General features: G+C 32.6%; 2 protein-coding genes and 1 long non-coding RNA gene across 4 annotated transcripts; 2 read left to right on the forward strand and 1 right to left on the reverse strand.

Moving 5' to 3' along the window:
* Positions 1–578: 578 nt before the first annotated feature.
* On the reverse strand, positions 579–3,077 carry LOC109157883 (selT-like protein). The gene is made up of 4 exons (XM_019305738.1): positions 2,817–3,077; positions 2,639–2,715; positions 1,545–1,863; positions 579–928 (listed from the first exon to the last, which is right to left on the reverse strand). Exons 1-4 carry the CDS (start codon positions 2,979–2,981, stop codon positions 806–808), a joined length of 684 nt encoding a protein of 227 aa, XP_019161283.1. The 5' UTR covers positions 2,982–3,077; the 3' UTR covers positions 579–805.
* Positions 3,078–6,965: 3,888 nt separating this feature from the next.
* Positions 6,966–10,611, forward strand: LOC109157744 (protein trichome birefringence-like 3). The gene is made up of 6 exons (XM_019305584.1): positions 6,966–7,166; positions 7,545–7,785; positions 7,896–8,067; positions 8,215–8,414; positions 8,537–8,695; positions 10,065–10,611. Exons 1-6 carry the CDS (start codon positions 7,001–7,003, stop codon positions 10,396–10,398), a joined length of 1,272 nt encoding a protein of 423 aa, XP_019161129.1. The 5' UTR covers positions 6,966–7,000; the 3' UTR covers positions 10,399–10,611.
* A 6,710-nt stretch (positions 10,612–17,321) lies between these two features.
* On the forward strand, positions 17,322–20,829 carry LOC109157727. 2 transcript variants are annotated; one of them, XR_002050279.1, is made up of 5 exons: positions 17,322–17,377; positions 17,532–17,617; positions 20,235–20,296; positions 20,392–20,450; positions 20,545–20,829. It is a non-coding gene; the product is annotated as an uncharacterized LOC109157727 (long non-coding RNA). The 2 variants fall into 2 exon arrangements; XR_002050278.1 differs by having other exon boundaries at positions 17,375–17,617.
* The last annotated feature ends 332 nt before the right edge of the window (positions 20,830–21,161 follow it).

Consider the following 21,161-nt stretch of genomic DNA (forward strand, 5'->3'; position numbering starts at 1 on the left):
TTGTCTCCGCGAAGACATCTACTCTACTCCTCACCTCTTCCCCATCTCTCTCTATTTTTATTTTTTTTAAATTCCATAGTTTTTGACTACCATGGCAATCAAGATGAAGTTGCGACATAGTAGCCATGGGAAATATGAAATTTAAAATGCAATAGTGAGTAAAAAAAGATTTAATTACATCATTTTTTTCAAGTTCAATAGTTTATTTAATTTTTTTTAGAATTTGATGACTTAATTACATTGTTCATTCATAAAAGTTACATGGCCTATTTGATTCTTATTCTTAAAAAAATATGTTACTGACCAATACACATTTCTCAAACTAATTTCATTTATTTGTATTAAAAATTTAAAATCCATCTATATATTCTCAGGTCGCCCCATTTCAGTCAATAAACCATAATCACTTTGGGCAAAGAAATGAAAAACATAAAATTATAGTGCAACTTTTAGTTCCTCCTAAACTTCGAAATCAAGATGATTTTCTTCCCATAAATTAAATTAGATTGCTTCACTGCCAAGCTTGATTTTCATGCCAAGAAGATTATCTAGTAAGAGCAGAGCCAGAAGCATTTTTATTTCAGTTAAAAAACAAGATGAAATTTATGAGAAAGAACTAGAGAAGATTCAGCATTAGGTACTATGACAACTTATGAACTTGTGAATGTAGCAGTTAAAAAGTGTCTAAATTTACAAAAGGTGCATTGGACCATAACAACTCAACTCAAAAGTAAACTGCAAAAACAAGGAATTATACATATGCTAAAACAACATTTTTTTCCTTCTACAATGTGTGAAATAAAAATTATCCCCTTCGAGAGTTCAATAGAAAATCATCTGTCGCCCTTACATTTGCAATTCTTCTGCCAACAAGATCTTTCAACTCAATTTCGCCAGGAAACCTCTTCTCCTTAAGCTTGGAGAAAACCTGGACCATACAAGTGAAAACACAATATCAGAGAACACTTATATGTAGCATGGCAAGAGTTGGTGTCCTGCCCGAAAAAAGGATAATTCGCTTCATAAATCTTATTCTCTGCAACATTTCTGGAAAAAAACTCAAGAAGAATCAAACAAAGATGATTTTGAATGCAAACGGATTATGGCACAAAATCTGCCAATAAGAACTGGGGTCTTATCCAGACCTCAACTTATATATTCTGCTATGGGATAAAGTATATGCAGTTCAACATGTCGAACAAGTTAACAACTATAAAAAGTTACTGGTTAAATGAGTGCTGAGTTAAAAGCAGGGTTTTGAAAGTTCGTGTCAGATTTTCTTGCATCAGAATTTACAAGATCAAAGCAAATGGAAATGCAAATCTCAAATGAGTCCTTTAAAAATGGTGCTACTTAGTTGATGACATAAGAGGACATATTTGTCTCTCTGAAGAAAATGCTTCTCTGGAACTCAAGTAAATTATACGACATTTGTAGAAAAGAATATTTGCTCACCAAAGAAACATGCACCAAAAAATAAGAAATATATAAGACAAGACAATAGAAGTCAAACTATTAGGAAACAAAAAAAAAAAAGACATTACCAGTTCGCCATTACAAGACACTTCGAATGCACCAGAACTCTGCAGCATTGATTGAAGGAAGTTTCCTAGAAGCCAAGTGCTTGCCATAGATCCAAATCTATTTGCACGCAAGTTGTAATACCATGGAGGAGGAACAGCAAAACCCAACCTTGGAAAAATTTGATCACCAGCCATTATAATACCAATAACGCTAAACTGAACAATGGGAACCAGTTGGCTTAGCACACGTTTTGGAAATGGAGCAGGGTAGTTCGCAAGAACAACATGAATGCCAGGAAACTGAGTTTCCAACATGTTTTTCATTGTCACAGCAGTACCTCTGCAAAAATAATATAAAGGAAAAAAGGAACTTACACAATGCAAGGACAATAAATAGGGAAACAGAAATGAAAAAGAAAAAGAATGTGTTAAGACAATAGTTATCTTGACTCAAATCAAAGTATGGGCTTGTTCACACAACCGCCAAGCAGAAGGGATTAAGGGAAAAAGGAAAAAGCACATTGATTTGATTTGCAATTACTAAATGTGATTAAGAACAAAAATAGATGGGATTTTACGAACAAAAAACATAAAATTTACACCATCATATATCATATATGCTGAAAATATTAAAAAAAATTAAGGAGTAATAAAAAAGGAAAGATTAGAACTCAAGATGTGTCAGGACGTGTTATTGGATTACTAGTGGGATGTGCTGTTATCCTATACAACATTACATCAAATCTTCCAATGGTGTTGACCTGCGTGCCTACACTCTCTCGAATGTCCTTATTACCGGTTAAGGCACAATATTACCATTGAAAGAGTTAAAACTCTTCCATACGTTGTGTACATATCTGAAAAACTCTTCTTCCAATTTCTATCATTTTTTTGGCACAATATGGTTAATTTTTACCTTTTAGGACAATAAGAACCCAAGCTTAAAGCCCAAACCTTCATGAAAGCATAACTTTGCAACATCCCATTCTTATGATCGAAGAAAAAGAAGGGGTGAAAATAATACTCGCAGTAAAATGAAGTGAACAATTTGATCCAAGTAAATAAAATAAAAATAAAAAGCGAGTAATATGCTATTAATGAGAAGAATAGAAAACCTGTAAGAGCAAGAAGAGCAGAAATCAATATTGACAGTGTTGCCTAGGCCGATTCCACCAATCCCACCACTAGCAGACTGCAATTCAACACAAATGATCACCGTCAAACTTCATTACTCATATATAATAGATAGACACACACACAAATACATAGAAAAGTATAGAATCTCGAGGGGACCTGTGTGGGGAAATCTAGGGTTTGAGGCTGTTGGATGAGCGGCGCAGGCGGTGAGTAGTGATGGGCGGCAGGCTTTGGAGGCGGCGGAGAAAACAGGCGGAAGACATCGGAGCAGAAGAGGAAGAGGGGCAGCCCCACTAGAAGCAGCTGAGAACGATCCATCATTGTTACTCTCAACGCTTGCAACCTCGAGAAAGGTATTGTATTGACGAGTTCGCAGATTTGAGAGCGAAGAGACTAGAGAGGGGTTAAAAGGTTTTTATTTATTTATTTATTTTTTGAGAACAAGAGAGGGGTTAAAAGGTTGAAATCCTAGTTTTGTTACTTTGTGAACTTATTTCGTTATTATTGCTGCACGTTGTGGTTTAACCGATTTAATTGGTTTAGAACTTGAAGTAATTTATTTGTAGTAATAATATTTTGCAATTAGGTTTTTAGTAAATTCTTAAACCAATTAAATCGGTTGAAATCGAAAAATTAACAAAAAAAAATGAAGGGATAAAAATGTCCTTACAAAAAATAGAAAAAATCATGAGAAATACTAAAAGTGTCCAAAAAAATAATAGTATAGATGTTAAATGACAAAATAATAATATAACTAATTTGGGCTAGGCTAGACATTGTGGTTGGCTAGATTATTGGTATAGAATTGGGTTGGGTCAAAATGTTGGGCTAGACAGTTTAGATTCAATAAATAACAATAGTTATGCCGTGCAACCGAATGTACCATGCGCATGGTGCATACGACGCAAAACGACGTCGTTTTAACTAAAAACGCACGTCCCACTTTAAAAAAAAAAAAATCAGGTTCGATTCTCGGCAATAGCATTATTGTTGATATATAGTTATGAATTTCTGAATATATAGTTATACATTTGTGGATATATAGTTATGAATTTATGGATATTTAGTTCATTCATTGTGGATATTTAGTTCATTCATTGTAGATATTTACTTCATTCATTCACTGTGGATATATAGTTATGAATTTCTGGATATATAGTTATGAATTTATAGATATTTAGTTCATTCATTGTGGATATTTAGTTCAATCATTGTGGATATTTAGTTCATTCATTGTGGATTTTTACTTCATTCATTCATTCATTGTGGATTTTTACTTCATTCATTCACTGTGGATATATAGTTATGAATTTGTGGATATATAGTTATGAATTTTTGGATATATAAAAATGCTATTGCCGGGAATCGAACCTGATTTCTTCTTTGAGTGGGACGCGCGTTTTTTTTAACCAAAACGGCGCCGTTTTGCAACTGTATGCACCTTGCAAGGTGCATTCGGTTGCATTTGCGAATAAATAATTGTTGGGCTTACAATTTTGGACAAGAATAAACTACACTTGGCTCACAATAAATCATTTGGGCTCAATCAAAACATTGGACTAGATTAAACACATTTGGGCTTAAGAATTAAATCATTTAGGATAGAAAACTGATAAGAATAAATACGAGTTCGTCTCGAATAGACTGTTGGCTCAAAATTTTAGGAAATAAATCATCGTAGAAATAAAATAATTTTATTTCGAAACTTTATAAAATAGGAATTTAGGAAAAATATTTTGGGTTGTTACACATACACATTGAAAGTGGAATATTATATGGAACAACCATAACCGGTCAACAAAAATATGATTTAACATTTAAACCAAATGGACAAAACTCGTCAACACACAAACTTAATTAGTCTAACATTATAAGAATCTACTGCAAAGTCAAGATATGGAGTATCAAAGTGTTTCCACGTTTCACCATCAGAAGGATGACACATAATACTTGGTTGGCTCTGATTTTCATAATGCCACCTCATGTGCTCAGCTGAACTAGCAGGTGATGCATGCAATCGCTGCAATCTAGGGATGAAAGGCAAGTAATGCATCTTTTTCTTTGGAATTTCTTTCCCACAAGTACAAGTAGGCGGCTGTGATTTAAACTGAGGCTTGCCACAAAACTTACAATGTCTCTCATTGATATCAGACTTATAGTACAACATACAATTATTAACACAACAATCAATCTTTTCATGAGCAAGACCAAACTTTGAAATCAATTTCTCTGAATTGTAATACCTAAATGGTACTTGATTATATAGACCCATTATACCTTATTATTGTACTCAAATATTTGATCCATTACTAGCTACAGAATGTTAAAAGTTGTCTTTATATTCATCATCTTCAGTGCATATGACAACAACTCTATTTCGTCAACACAACTAAGTGACAAAGATTGTCTAGCAGTGTTTAACAGACTCCCACGTAAAAAATGATGATTTATCTGATCCATCTATATATTTAGGTAGATCAACGATTGAGAGTTTCTAAAAAGTAAGGAAAAAATAAATAAATAAATAAATATTACAAACTTAAAAGTTTGTAATAATTATAAAATTGACCTCATAAATTTTTTTACTAAAATCATCACTCATTTATGTCCAACACTATATGTTAGAAGGAAATTCCAACCAACTTAACTTACCATTCATTTATCTTCAACCTTTGAAAGTTGTGATTTTTTACAAATTAAAATATTGATTTTTTACAAATTAAAATACTGACCAATATTTATGTTGGATGGAAATATTGGTCAGAACTAACAAAATTTTCAACCATGCTTGGAGATGCTTTTCTCCATGCTTAATAATACGGAATAAATTTAGGGTGTGTTGTTCGCACATGGGAATCGAAATTGGAATGAGAATCAAATACTTGATAGTGGTAATGAATTTTGGTGAATGTATTTTGCGTGTTTAATTTGCTAGTAGGGTGAAATTGGAATGATTACAAATATTGTTGTTTGGTTATGTATGATCCTATAATGGGAATAAAAGTTTTAAAAATACAAAAAAAAAAAATTAAAACAATTTATTCTAATATAAAGAGATCCAAAGTACCAATATGAACAAAAAAAAAAAATAAAAAATAAAAAAGCACTTAAAAAAAAAAGAGTAATCAAATCACATAGTAGTGCTCTAGAAACCTGTCAACCAAAACAATAATTATGACTTTGATTTCCATTCCTGATAGCTAAACCCATGAACCAAACACACTCTTATTATTTTATTTGGATATTGTATTATGACTTTTTTAAAGCACTAATTTTAGACGATGTGTATGTATTCTTTAAAAAAGTGTAGAATGAATTTTTTGATACATTGGTATTGCACTATTAATATACTTTAGGAAGTAGCATTTCAAGATTATAAAATCAACAAATAAGGAATTAATATTTGTTATTCAAATAAAATAGTAAAATTTTTTATTAAACATTGCAAGAAAAGCATCTCCATGTGAAGAAATAAGAAAAAAAAAAATCATTGTACGTTAGTTTGCAATTCTCCATAAATGAAAAAAATTATGATAATAATGTCAAATCGTATGATAGTGTGGTAATTTAGTTGTAAAAAATTAATAGTCTTTGTTGAGTTGGGGCATCCTAATGATGGGTTGGGTGGTATAATTGGATAAAATTACTACAAAATATAAATATTTGGTATTAAATTGTCAAATTTTTAAGGTCTAGATATAAGCAGAACAAATTGTAAAGGTTTGGGTATTTTTTTTTACCAATAAGCCTTTATTATTATTATTATTATTATTATTATTATTATTATTATTATTATTATTATTATTATTATTATTATTATTTTGACAAATTAAATAAGTATAAGCTTTGGCTATGTGCCTATGTTAACCAAAATAGCATGCATGAGATGTATATTAATAATATATTTAGATAAGATTTAAGATGACGGTTGAATTGATGATGTAACCAAAATATACCCCACTGTTTAAGGCTTTGAGAAGTTTTTATTTTACCATTTAGCGTTAATGACTACTTTTAGTCACAAAATTTGGAAGTGGGTGAGTATTATTACATCAATTAAGGAGGGTGGTCAGACTAGACTACTACTAAACTATTATGAATAACATAATATATTAGCAGATAATTAAGGATTAAGGAACATCTATCATTCTTGCAAGTTGCAGCTTGCTCACTAACCTCCACCAAAACAAGAATAGAATGTCCCAACAGAATAAGTATTCTTTTGTTTCACTCCTACTCCAAAAAACTTAAAAGTATGTATCAATTCAACCAACATCATTAATTAATTCTTGTGGTCTCATCATCCTATTGCCCTTAGCTTGCACTACCTTTCTATCGCCATGGCTGTCGCAAAGAAACCTTCAGCAGGAAAGTCATCTTTACTAGTAATTGCAGCCACTGTGTGCAGTTTTGCCTTCGTTGCCCTCTTGTACACTGAAAGAATTAGTCTTCTTTCTTCCAAAACCGAGTTTATTAGGCCTACCAAGTCTAAGAAATCCACAGCAGGTGCGTGCTTGCGTTTTTTTTTTTTTTTTTTTTTTTTTTTTTTTTTTTGTGACGAGAGAAACACTGCTGGAAATTATGGAATTTCCGACCACCTGAAAGTATCTTATATCAAGTGGTCGGAAATAACAACAAATGTTTTTCCGGATAACAAAAGTGGTCGGAACAAGGCTTTTGACTTGATTTAAGATCATTTTCAGGTGGTCGAAAATTCCATAATTTTCAGCAGTGAAACCCGAGGGTGTGGACTGGGTAAACCCCGCCCTCGTGATTTTATAGTTACAAGTGTGTATCTTTAGCCATTTACTCTGATCTGTATAGTATTAGGGTGTTAGAGTATATGAGATGAGTGATGCTACTAACATAAGTTTTGGGTATCAGATGATAGAAAATTGGAAGGCAGTGTAATTGCTAATGGTGCAGTAAATGATGGATTTAAGGTTGATCCGGATGAATGCAGTGTTACGCAAGGGAAATGGGTTTTTAATCGCTCTATCGAGCCTTTATACTCAGACACAACTTGTCGATATATTGACAGAAAATTTGCGTGTGTCAAGAATGGTCGAAACGATTCGGATTACCTTCGCTGGGTATGGCAGCCAGATGACTGCACCTTGCCAAGGTGACAAACCTAAGCTAAGGGATCATTCAAGAATTAATGTGTTTTTACTTTAATAATATGAACTCATTGTAGTTAACAAGTTTTCAATGCAATGTTTAATGCATGTGTAGTTTTGATCCTGAGATTGCTCTGAGGAAAATCAAGGGAAAGAGGCTAATGTTTGTAGGAGATTCACTGCAAAGGAACCAATGGGAGTCTTTCATTTGCCTGGTTGATTCTGTGATTCCTAAAGGCAAGAGATCCTTGAAACGAGGCAGTGTTCATTCTGTCTACAAAGCTAAGGTATATGTATTTTTCCCCTATGCTATCTATCACTGTTGGAAATTTTCAATTTTCTGACCACTTTTCCGACCACCAAAAAAAGTGGTCGGAAAAAGTGAATTTCCTATATATCAATGGCTTCACACTTAATCTTCAATTGTTTGTCAGGAATATGACGCGACGATTGAGTTCTACTGGGCACCATATCTAGTGGAGTCCAACACTGACATTCCTATAAAAGCAGATGCAGATGAGAGAATCATAAAAGTTGACTCAATAGCCAAGCGTGCAGAAATGTGGGTAGGAGCAGATATCCTTGTTTTCAATACTTATGTTTGGTGGATGACTGGCTTGAAGATCAAGTCGTTGTAAGGCCTCTATCGATCAGCATTATATTATTCCTCCCTTAATTAGCCAACTATATATTTTCTCTTTAAGCTAAGCAATATTGTTTTTGACTAAGATTCTAATCTATTTTAATCAAATGCAGTTGGGGCTCATTTGGAGATGGTGAAGAAGGCTATGAATCCTTTGATGCACCTTTATCTTACAGATTAGCACTCAGAACATGGGCAAACTGGATAGATTCAGCTATAGATCATACTAAAACGCGTGTATTTTTCACCACAATGTCCCCCGCGCACCAGAGGTAAAGCCAAGCCATGATAGTTTGTTAGAATTAAGCACCTACCACTACACCAAATATTATAGTTAGTACTGAAGGCGTAACTTTAATTTTTTATACTGCCACACATTTTGAGATCTAGGGTGCTGGACTTGGTTCTTTACCGACCTCCCCTCAACAATCCTCCTAGCCACATAGTGCTAGACTTGGCTTATCGACTTTCGCCCAATAATTCCCTCCCAGGGTCTAATACCACTTGTTAAGATCAAGCGTTAATTACTACGTTAAAAACTATAGCTCATAATCAAAACACAACTTTATTTCCTTATACTGCTACACATTTTTTGAGAGCTAATAAGGTGTGGGACTTGGCCCTTTACCGGCCGCCGCCCCAACAATCGTCTAATTAACCACATGGTGTTGGACTTGGCCCTTACCGACCTCTGCCCAACAATTTTCCTAGCCACATGGTGTTAAATTTGGCCTTGCCACCTTCCAACAATTTCCAGCTCTAACTTTGATACCACTTGTTAGGATCAAGTGCTTAACACTATGCCTAAAGTTATATCTCATAGCGAAGGCACAATTTTATTTTATTTTTTTTTAGGGAAAATTGTAATTTATGCCCCTCCATAATATGCTAATTATCAATGTCACCATTGAATTATTAGGAGTGTAAATGTTGTCCCTCAATTTTCAAAAAGGTACATATAGTACCCTCCCGTAGTGTAAATGTTGCCCTTCATTTTTTAAAAACAGTAAATATATTGCCCCTCACATACGGTAGGGGAAGTGAAATATATGTACCGTTTTGAAAATTGAACTGCAACATTTACACCACTAATAATTCATGTGTGACATTGATAATTTGCATATTATAGAGGGACATAAATTACAATTTTTCCTTTTTTTTTATATATATTGCCAGACACTTTTTTTAACTAGGGTGTTGGACTTGGCCATTTATTGGCCTCCACCCAACAATCTCTTAACCACATGGTGCGGGACTTTGCCTTACCGACCTCTGCCCAACAATCCCCTAGCCACGTGGTGCTGGACTTGGCTCTTACCGGGCTTCCGCCCAACAATCCCCCTAGCCACGTGGTGTTGGACTTGGTCCTTACTGACTTTCGCCCAACAATTCCCCTTCTAACCCTGGCAGTAATACTACTTGTTAGGATCAAGCGCTTACCACTATGTCAAAAGTTATAGCTCGTAACGAAAGCCCAACTTTATTTCCTTATACTGCCTCGCACATTTTTGAGAACTAAAGTGCTAGACCCTTTACTTTACCAGCCTGCATCCAGCAATCCTCTAGCCACATGGTACTGGACAACACAGTTGAAGAATATATTTCGTTTCAACTAAAAATTTAAACTCATATGCTTCTCAGGAGTGAAGACTGGGGCAAGGAAGGTAGGATGAGATGTTACAACGAGACGAGGCCGGTGACGAAGGAAGGGTACTGGGGAAGCGGTTCGGACAAGGAGATGATGAAGGTGGTGGAAAGCGTGGTGCAAAGCATGAAAGTCCCAGTTACTTTGATCAATATCACACAGCTCTCAGAGTATAGAGTGGATGCTCATTCATCGGTTTACTCAGACTCGGAAGACAGAGTGTTGAGTGATGGGCAGAAAGCAGAGCCTTGGCGATATGCGGATTGCATACACTGGTGTTTGCCGGGACTCCCTGATACTTGGAACCGCATTCTTTATGCATTTTTGTAGCCAAGGAAATATGAACATGCATGAAAGATGCTACTTCTTCAAATTATTTGCATCAATGAATTAGTTGGCCCTGGCATTAGTCAATCATGTGAAAGGAATAATGTTTTTGCTCCATTGTTTATGATATAGGATTTGTTGAGTTAATGCAAGTTGGGGGTAAGTATAGTGACATTTTCATGTTTAGTTATAACCTTTCAAGTTAATTCTCTGTGATTTTTTAAATTTCAAAATTTAACCACCAGTTGTCATTTCATAAATTTTAATCGTTTACCCCCATGGGCAGCTCAACTGGTCACAGAGGTGAAACTTTAGAAGAATAAATTTTGATCGTTTAGGAGGCGTTGTTAATTCTGTGTGTTTCATTAGATTGACAAAGTATGTTTGAACAAATATTACAATGTAATAGAGTCAGTAGCATTAAAAAAAATACAAAAATGTTAGTGTAATTATGTGACATTTTCAAATTTACCACAATTTTTTTTTTGAATTTTTGAATATTACTGACTCTATTACAATGTAGTATCTGTTCATAAACTATTTTCTCAACCTAATAATTTTGCGATCGAAATTGATTTTTTTTTTTTTAACTCGGAAGTCAAAACGACGTCGTTTTTACAACTGTATGCACCATGCATGGTGCACACAATTGCACAGCATAACGAACCTAAGTTTTGACAAATGATTTAGCTAATATAAATAGGTAAAAACATGTATCATTTGTACACTTACAATATATATATATATATATATATATATATATATATATATATATATATATATATATATATATATATATATATATATAATGAAATAGCAAGGCCGAGCCGCCGGGTTAACTTAGCTTGGCTAACTCGATCGAATTCGGTTGAGGCGGACGCCAAAAGGAAAAATCGCCACGACCTAAGTAGGAGCTTAGACCGATTTTTGCAATAGTGCATATAAATATAATTGAGGTCTCAATTATGTATATAAGGAAAACATGTAAATTAATACACTATAGCTTCATTGCATAACTGTTTAATTACTTTTGGCTGACATTAGTAAGCAGGGACAGACCAAGAAAATCATTTGATTGGGGGCCAAGTTTAAATGATGTTAAAAATGTCAATGAAAAAATATCAAACATCCATAATAAGGTTCAAATATAAATACATTATAAATTATAATAGAATGTTTTTTTCCCCTCAAAAAATAATAGAATGTTTTTGATAGACTACATGATAGTTAGTAGTGGAATAAAAAATATGTTGGAAAAATAGCATTAAAATGGCATTTTAAGTAGCTATTTTGTGGTACAATTATCAGTGGGGTCCACTTCCAATTTGGGTCGAGTCAAAGTGGATTCGGGTTCTTCATAGTAAGACGAAAAGATTGATATATTGTACGCTCTAAACGGATAATGTGTGAATGAGATATTGATTCGCAAAGTAGACCCATTAAGTTGAAAAAATAAAGGAAAAAAGTGAAGCTTTTGTCCCACATTAGTTTGGAAAGAGGATTTGTCCCACTATTTATACAAGAGCACTTTTAAGGTTTATTGAATTGTATAGTATAGAGGCTCTCTCTCATGCATAGGGTAATCAGGAAGGTTATACCCTTTCGTTATCTTTCCATTATTGCTACCATGCACATGCATCCACCATATATTTTCTTATTTTCAATAATAATAATAATATACACATATATTGGGGTTATATGTTAGTTATTTCTTAAAATATAAATATTAAATTTATAGAAATGTTTTACATTATTATTAATTTATTATTACTAGTAATTCACTCGCGCGATGCACGGAAAAAAATTATGTTATTATAAATATAAATAAAAATAGAAAAACTAAAATATTTTAAATTATTTAATATAATAATATTTTTGAGCTTCCATTGGTTAAGTATTTATTATTTTTATAGAATACAAAATTAAAATTAAAATTAAAATTTTGTATGGTTAATATAATCTATAATTATGTGCATATTCAAATAAACTTATAGGGATAATTTACATAATTACATTGATTTATTCTTAATTGTATTTCATCTATATTATAATTTTTACAATACCAATAATAACTAAGATAATTACATTTGGAAAGCAAATTTCAAATTTTGTATGTGTAAATTTAAACTCTAATTGAACACATTTTTTATATGATTATATAATATATAGCTATTTTATTTTTCAAAAGTTATTTTTTTATATAATTATATAATATATAGCTATTTTATTTTTTAAATGTTGTGCTTTATTATTATTATTTTATAATAAAGGATGTTGTGGCATTAATTGTAACATTAATTATTTCCCAAACCATATAGTTTTATTATATAAAGGATTATTATTATTATTATTATTATTATTATTATTATTATTATTATTATTATTATTATTATTATTATTATTATTATATCTAAAGCCTAAATAAATTTAAAATTTTAATATAAAATATTATTATTGGACACTTATTTTTTTACATATCGCGCATAAGAAATACTAGCCGTGGGGGCCGATATATATATATATATATATATATATATATATATATATATATATATATATATATATATATATATATATTTCGGATATATATCGAATAATATTCTATATATACTTTCGTGTGTATATATAAATATTATTTTGCGATATTAAATCGACTTTGGTTCATTATTTTCAACAAAATATACTTGAGTGGGGTAAAAATGTGAAATTTTAAAACATTTTGAAATGCTATAAAAATATTTATGACAAAATATGAAACATAATCAATTAGATATAATAATTTGAAAAGAGAAGACTCGATATTCATAAATATTTTTTTAATTTTAATCTCTTTTAGTTAGATCAACTTTAATTTTTTCTAAATTAATTCGAATATAATGAAGTATAATATAAAGTTGTATACTACATTAATTAAATGATTAATAAAAAGTAGACTAAGAGTGTTTTATTTTTTTTGTGAGGAGGGAGGGGGAGACCCAGGGACTCAATGACGATCGAAAACCCCAGTTATATCTTGGGGAACATGTCTGGATACATTTGCACCATGCTTGTCGAGCCGAATAATGTCAGTTACCACCTGAGGCATGTCAAAAAGGATTCGAAGCCCCTTAACATGGGAGAGCGACGCCGCAGCTAAAATATACGATGCCTTATTGCCTTCCCTAAAGACGTGCGTAACAGCCACCTCCGGGAACTTCTCAGCCATTTCCATACATCGCCTCATCACGTTGCTGGAGACGACGTGGCGCCGTGTTGGCCGTCGAAGGGACTCAACGATCTGCCTCGAATCGCATTCTATTTCCAGTTTGGTAGCGCCATAATCTTTCGCCATGCGTAGACCTTGCAAAATCCCTCAGGCTTCAGCCTCCAGAGCTCGGCATCGCCCGATGTTGAAAGTAAAACCACGACACCAATTCCCATTAGAGCCTCGGAGCACGCCTCCACATCCCGCTACGTCATTTCCTTTGCTGCAACCATCCGTGTTAAGCTTGAAGCATCCACTATCCGGCTTCCTCCAGCCCGCTCTAACAGTCGTATGCGTCGGGCGTCCCATAGCTGGGTGTCGATGCTTCGCAAAGGCCACTTGAGTCAGTCAACCTTCAGTCTCGTTGTCGTGTATTGCCCTCTAAAGACTGCATTGTTGCGCCACCGCTAAATCCACCATAGTTGCGTGCTAAACCGCTCTGGCTAGTCGTCTCCAAAGCCCAGCCTCGCTTCTCCCTCCAAGTTTATCTCAAGCCAATCATTCCAAGTCATCGTTCGAAGTTGGTCATTCAGCCTTCCCTGGACGACCGATTCCCAGATGCCGTCCACTGCAGGGCAGAATATGAAAAGATGGTCCAAATCTTCCGTCTAGCCTGCACAACGAAAGCAACATATATTAGTTGTTAACCTGAGCCTACCTCTTTCAGCGTTAGTGAGGATCTTCCCATGTCGAATGAGCCACAAAAACATAAATATTCTAGCCGGAACGCGTAGGCGCCAGATCCTTCGCCACTTGCTCTCGTCGATGGCTGGCTCGCGGTTAACCAGCATATCGTACGCCGATCTGATAGAAAAATACTCACTAAAATCTGAGCCCCAACCAATTCTGTCGGGTAAGCTCTCTTCTGCTAGGACTAAGAGTGTATTTGAAATACATAAAAATGACCTCTAGAAAATATTTTATGAAAAATGCGTCATTCTCCAGAAAATATTTTACTTTCCAGTGTTTGGTTGCATTCTAGAAAACTGTCTTGGTGCGTTGAAAGAGTTGACAGAATATTCTAGTATTCCCGGTGCCCATGGGTGACAGCCTCACTATGAGTGATTGCTGCTCCGCCCGCATCGCTTGCTGCCTCCCCGCCATCAATTTTTCATTGACTTTCATTTTTCTTATTGCCAAATACTAGAAACTCGGAAGAAATCATTTTTTGAGTTTCCAAACACACCCTAAAAAACATTTTATTTGTTTGGTGAGATTCAAATTTGTAACATAAGCTATTTAACATCAAGTTTAAAGTTCCAACCAACTAAGCTATTCAAATATTTAGTAATTTGTACATAAATATAGATTTTATATATAAGTTAATGATATATATATATATATATATATATATATATATATATATATATATATATATATATATATATATATATATATATATATATATTGTTGGTGATAATGAACCAAAATCGATTTAATATCCCAAAAATAATATTTTTATATACACACACAAGTATATAAAATATTATTGGATATTTATCCGAAATATATATATATATATATATATATATATATATATATATATATATATATATATATATATATATATATATATATATATATATATATATATATATATATATATATATATATACACACACAAATATATATAAAACGGACCCAAAGGTTATATATACATGTATATCTACGAAAAAGATATACCAATATATATCAACCAAAATTGGAACTAATAATCCTCAGATTATAAGTCCAATCAAACGAATATATCAAAAGAGGGAGAACGGATTTTTGCTTAAAAGCATAATCCAAAACAAGAATGAGAGGAAGAAAGATTAGTACGAGTTAGGCGAGGTGCCTTTCTTTCCTTAAAACCTTATTTGCCACCTCCCAAAAGTGCTAGGAGCGTTGTGGCCTAGGTCTCCCAGGATAAAACGTACAACGGTTCGACGTTTGAGCACCCAAACGAACGAACCCGGCGAACAAGAGCACGGGCAAAACACAGCTTCAAGAATGGAGTAGGAGCAGAATTTTGAGAGGAAAAGAGAATTTCTTTGTGTGTGTTCTTGTGTTGTTTCTCACTTTCTTTCTAACATTATATTCAAAAATGTTGCTCCCACAACATGTTTATATAGGAGATTGATACTAAATAGCATCATCATGACACATTAACCAACATAAATTCAATTTAAAAATTGAATTATAACGTTTGAAACGGTCGTACTTATTATCGAAATAATATCAACGGTCACGAACTTAATATCCGATTAATTCGTACCGACCATAACGACCTGGTTCAAAATATCTGAGTGACCGAGAAGTTCGTACAAACCCGAAAATTTAACAAATTGGGACCAAAAATCACACCCGAATGGTCCGCAAACACCGAAATATAATGGTGCAGCACGAATCAATGCATAAAGCATTGACTCGTGCTGCTGCCATAATAGGAGCACGAAAGGAGCCAAAGATTATTAAAAATCAAGGCACCACACGAAAGCTTAAAAATAAGCTTTCAAGTTTCGTGCATGCATCATTGAGCCACGAAACTTGTGCCAACATGAATTTGTGCTTTCAAACCCAAATTAAGCTTTCTAATTAAAGCTTACAATTCTTAAGCTTAATTAAGCTTATCCATGCACCTTTGTCCCAAATTTCAATTAAACTTTCCAAAGCTTGATCACACTTAAGCTTTTAACACAAACTTTCGTCAGGCAACAAAAGTTGTTAAAATGCTAATTTTCTAATTTTTAATTAGCATCTAAACTTGAGTTTTTGACGTCTCTCTAATAGGTTCACTTTGAGAATTAGTTTCTCATTCACCTATTACCCATTTTGAGCGTACATTATATCAAATTCTTCGTCTCACTACAAAGAATCCGAATCCACATTGACCCGACCCAAATCGGGAGTGAATTCCACATATATTTGTACCACAAAATAATAACTCAAAATGTCATTTTAATGCTATTTTTTCAAAATATATATATATATATATATATATATATATATATATATATATATATATATATATATATATATATATATATAAGGGGGTAGGGTGTGGGGAGAGGGTAGCTCCCCCACTGTGGGTCCACCATTGTTAATAAGTTCATTACAAACATATCAGATCACTTTCAACGAAAAAAAATATTAACTTTTAACTATTTATTTTCTTTCAATTCCTATATACCAAATAAATTTTTAATTATTCTATTTTCACCCACCAAAAATAATTTTTGTATTCTCACTTTATTTCGTACTAAAGGCAGAGTAAACAATAAAATAAAATAATTTTTTTTTTTAGAATTACTTCTATTTTTATCTTAAATTTATAAGTAGTAGTTCATTTTTAATTTTTTTGTTATCAGAACATCCTCATTTGGCTCTATTATTATTGTAGCATGATTTTTTTTGTCTCCGTCAATAAAATCTTGAAATGTTGTTAAATATAAAAACATTAAAAATTTATTTTTATACAAAGTAGGTTGATCCGTTATAATTTTATTTTTATGTTTATATTTAAAAAATAAAAATTATAATTGAGAATCGAAATGTATTCGTATTTAACAAAATTTAAACTATTTTATTGATAGAGGATAAAAACTAATCATACCACAATAATATAAAGACCAAAAATAAATATTAAAAAAAAAAGACTAAAAATGATCTGCTATTTATAGAACTAAAAATGGAATTAACTCTTGCCCCAGGTCCCAGCTTCGTCCTCCGTATAAGAATCGTTGAATCTAATTCGAAGTATGAAGTTTCCAGAACCCTAATATCTCTACAAGTTTCTTATTTAAACAACTGAATACCTCTTTTTAGTTTCTTATTATAATTTGTTTTCCGTTCTGCCAACGTTTTCGATCTTTAGCTACGTTTTTCCATCTGTTGTTGTATTTATTTTTAGATTATCATGTCTGGAGGAAAGTTTTTCTTACAGAGAGTTCTTAACTATGTTATCAATGAATTCGTCGTTGATCGACTCGCCAACAGGTAATACTTTTGCTCCGTTTAAAATGTATTTTTTTTTTAATAAAAAAATTGACGAATTTATGTATTATTCGTTGTTAAATAATCTCAAATTTATGTTAACCTTTTGGTGCGCTAACATTTGTACAGCTTGTTTGCTTCTTTTCTTAATATTTAATTTTTTTTTTTGTAGTGGGATTTTTGTTGATAGCATTATGAATTATTTAATTGTATTGTGGTTCTGGAATATAGAAATTTGCGTGGATTGGTCAGGATGGGCAAACAAATTGTAGGAAGTGAAATTCAGATGATTTTTAGAGACGTTTCTGTAGATCTTATTGTGAAGTTGTGTTTGGGGATGATGGGTTTGTTGGTTTGTAGTGTGGCTGCTGAAATGGCAGAAGTTTTTATGCTATAACTCATTCCTGCAAGATTGTTTTTTAATTTTGTAATCTTTATGTTGGTAATATAAACTATTGGATCAAACATCGATTCTTATGTAAATGGTTGATAGGGTTGGAAATGAAACTGTAAATAGCCTTAAGTGGGTTGAGAGCATTGGTGGAAATGAAATGGATAGTGGAGTTTTGGAGTTTTAGGTGATTTGTTTTGGTGCATCATCTAATGCATGCCAGTGATGTAGGCTTTAATAATTGCAATTTCTATCCTATGACTCTAAAACAGTTTGAGGCTGCTTTGTTTTTCATCTGAAGCTGTGGTGCTAAAAACTTAAGAAATCTTGAGTTGAATTTTATTTTTACATTATCATAGGTCCTCTACCACTATGGGAATGATTAGAACTGGATAATGCTTTTTTGTGATATCTTCTTTGTTGAATTTTATTTTGAGGTTAACATGTCTTCTATAGGTTTGAGAATGGTTTATAAACATTATGGTAAAAAGATGAAATCTCTGAATCTATGATATTCTGCAATTTGATTGTTGGCCATCTTGATATTTATCTCTTTGAAACTATTTTACTTTTATTCTTATTTATTCCTCTTTTATTTTGGGGGGAAAGGGTAGTTGAGGTTATTATACATCATGCCTCTATGAAGTAGAATTTTTTCCACTTTATAGTTTATAATGGTTTTTTGTACTTGACTATTGAAAATACACCAATTTTTGTCCTCTCATTAGGCTTTCCATCATGTTCGGATGGAAAATGGCACATGTACAGTATGTGACTAAATAGTGAGGGTCTAATAGATGACCTCCTTCCCAATTTGTATAAAAACTAAAAATAAAGAAAGGTGGCCACCATTGGTGGCCCTGCACATAGTTGGTCAAAAGCTTTCAATCTTTTTTTTTTTTTTTTTTTTTTTTTTTCCACCTTATGGTCATGTGTTGGAGTAAAGAGCTGATAAAGAAGAAACAAGCACAGATTATAGGATTACAGTGAATGAAACCAACAAGGATACACAGGGTACCCTCGAGCAGGGATAATTCCTTGCTCAGCTACAATATCTACTATTCCCTCAGAATTATTTGATGCCCTCCACACTAGGGGAGGTTCCTTATTTGTACTCTAATACCGTGTAGAAATTAAGTAAACAATACCGATTAAGCAATCTGTCTTCACCTGATTTCTGCATCCATCCCATGACTTACGCTTCATTTGTGTCCTGCAATTCTGGTGCTTGATTGATTGGCTGATTTCCCTCTCCATTTGTGCCCTGATTTCCTTCCTTTCTTCGTGAATAAACTATCCAATGTTTTGGTGCCTTATCGTCATGGTTGATGGATCTTTTAGCCATGGCCTTTAGGAGGAAGCTATTGGCCATGGCTAAATGATCTTGCTATGGCCAAGGATGGTGGTCACCTCTTTTCTATTCGTTTTAATTAGGAAGAATGCTATGCCTAAATCATGGCCAAAAGTTTTTTTTTTTTTTTTTTAATTTTCTAATGGCCAGTACCCACCTGTCTTTTCTATTCTTTATATATATATATATATATATATATATATATATATATATATATATATATATATATATATATATATATATATATATATATATATATATATATATATATATATATATATATATATATATATATATATATATATATATATATATATAAAGGAGGATGAAAACCATGAAAAAGTTCATTATACCTTCACTACTTTTTGAAATTAACCAAAAACATTACGAGAGGACTCTAATTGGTTGATTTTCAATAGGGAAGTACCTTAGACACAAAAGTCATTATAGTAAAGGAACCTGAAGTGGTATAAATTTCTACCGAAGTACTATTCACTATTGTACTTGATTTGTATGAACACCTTGACATGTTCTTTGTAGATTGAGCTGTTTGTATACTAGTGATTTGTACTAACAAGTTCCAGCCCAGTGAAGTATTGAATTTATAGTAAGCTAAATTGCCAACTTTGCATTTGCTTCCTGAGGTTTCAGAAATTAATACAGCCGTCTAGTGGCGTGTGTCATTGCAATGAGTTAGGATGATAAATAACTATTACGTATATATTAGCTCAGTGTCTTATAGGCTGTTTAATAAAATCTGTATGTTTGTCAAATGGGTTAGTTTTTTGCTCTCATAATACTTATAAGCTAAGAACTGCTTAACATTTTACCCTATATATAATTTTGTTTTTTGTTTTTTTTTTTTTCTTTTGTTTTAGTCATTCGTTTCAGAGGTTTGCAGTAAGGACATCTAGAACACTGGATGAGGTTTCTAAATTAGGTATGTGACTTGCTCATTATTGAATTGTAGCCTAGAGTCCAAGTTTGCTATTCTCAATTTTTACCACTATTTTGGTTTTGGTTTTGGTTTTGTAGCTGAGCAAAAGAAGAGAGAAATTGCTGAGCAAATAAAAGATGCTTCCAAAAATTTTGAGGTTGGTTTCTGCAAATTACAGTTCAATGATTCATATTTGCTGCAAGAAATATTGAGCCATTCATTTTTTTTATTATTATTAAAAATGTTTGCAGTCATTCAAGAACCAGTAGTTCCACAATGGGACTGATGATTGATCGATTGATGCTGTGATGTAAAGTTAGCATTTAAGAAATGCAATTAGCATAATAACGCAAACTCCCCAGTGTAATTTCTATAGCTTACTGGACACCGTAGTCACACGTCTATTTAGATTGTGGCTATATTATGTTGTGATTTGTATAATATAATGTGTTGAGTGAGAATACAAATTCTCACTCAGTGGCGGGTTATTTTTGGCTTGAACAATTTTGTTGACAAATTAATAAACACATTTGGTACTCCGTATTATTTTAGAAATATAATAATTAAATTTCTTGAAAAATTATAAATTTCTTGAAAAATTAATTAAGCATTTGACATGCAAAAAATGTCATAGGAGAACACAATGGTGCACAGCAAATATGGTCTTCTCTGGTGAAAAAGGTCATCGATTTTATTCATTTATTATTATTATTATTATTATTATTATTATTATTTTAACGGTGGTGAACCGCGGTTAGCGGCGAAATCAATTTTTTTACCAGTAATCTGTTAGTTACCGATAAATTAGATTTTGACAAATTTAAGTGTTTAATTACATTTTTTAAAGTTCAAGGGTCTATTTACACTT

Source organism: Ipomoea nil, unplaced genomic scaffold, assembly GCF_001879475.1.
Source record: "Ipomoea nil cultivar Tokyo-kokei standard unplaced genomic scaffold, Asagao_1.1 scaffold2792, whole genome shotgun sequence".
Classification (NCBI taxonomy): domain Eukaryota; kingdom Viridiplantae; phylum Streptophyta; class Magnoliopsida; order Solanales; family Convolvulaceae; genus Ipomoea; species Ipomoea nil.

Excerpts from the sequence above, each read along its gene's own strand:
- LOC109157883 (XM_019305738.1), bottom strand. The coding sequence starts at position 2,981 with ATGATGGATCGTTCTCAGCTGCTTCTAGTGGGGCTGCCCCTCTTCCTC. Across the intron at positions 2,716-2,816 it reads CCCTAGATTTCCCCACACAG|TCTGCTAGTGGTGGGATTGG; the intron begins GTCCCCTCGAGA and ends GTTGAATTGCAG. Across the intron at positions 929-1,544 it reads TGTCTTGTAATGGCGAACTG|GTTTTCTCCAAGCTTAAGGA; the intron begins GTAATGTCTTTT and ends TGTATGGTCCAG.
- LOC109157744 (XM_019305584.1), top strand. The coding sequence starts at position 7,001 with ATGGCTGTCGCAAAGAAACCTTCAGCAGGAAAGTCATCTTTACTAGTA. Across the intron at positions 7,786-7,895 it reads GATGACTGCACCTTGCCAAG|TTTTGATCCTGAGATTGCTC; the intron begins GTGACAAACCTA and ends ATGCATGTGTAG. Across the intron at positions 8,696-10,064 it reads ATGTCCCCCGCGCACCAGAG|GAGTGAAGACTGGGGCAAGG; the intron begins GTAAAGCCAAGC and ends TATGCTTCTCAG.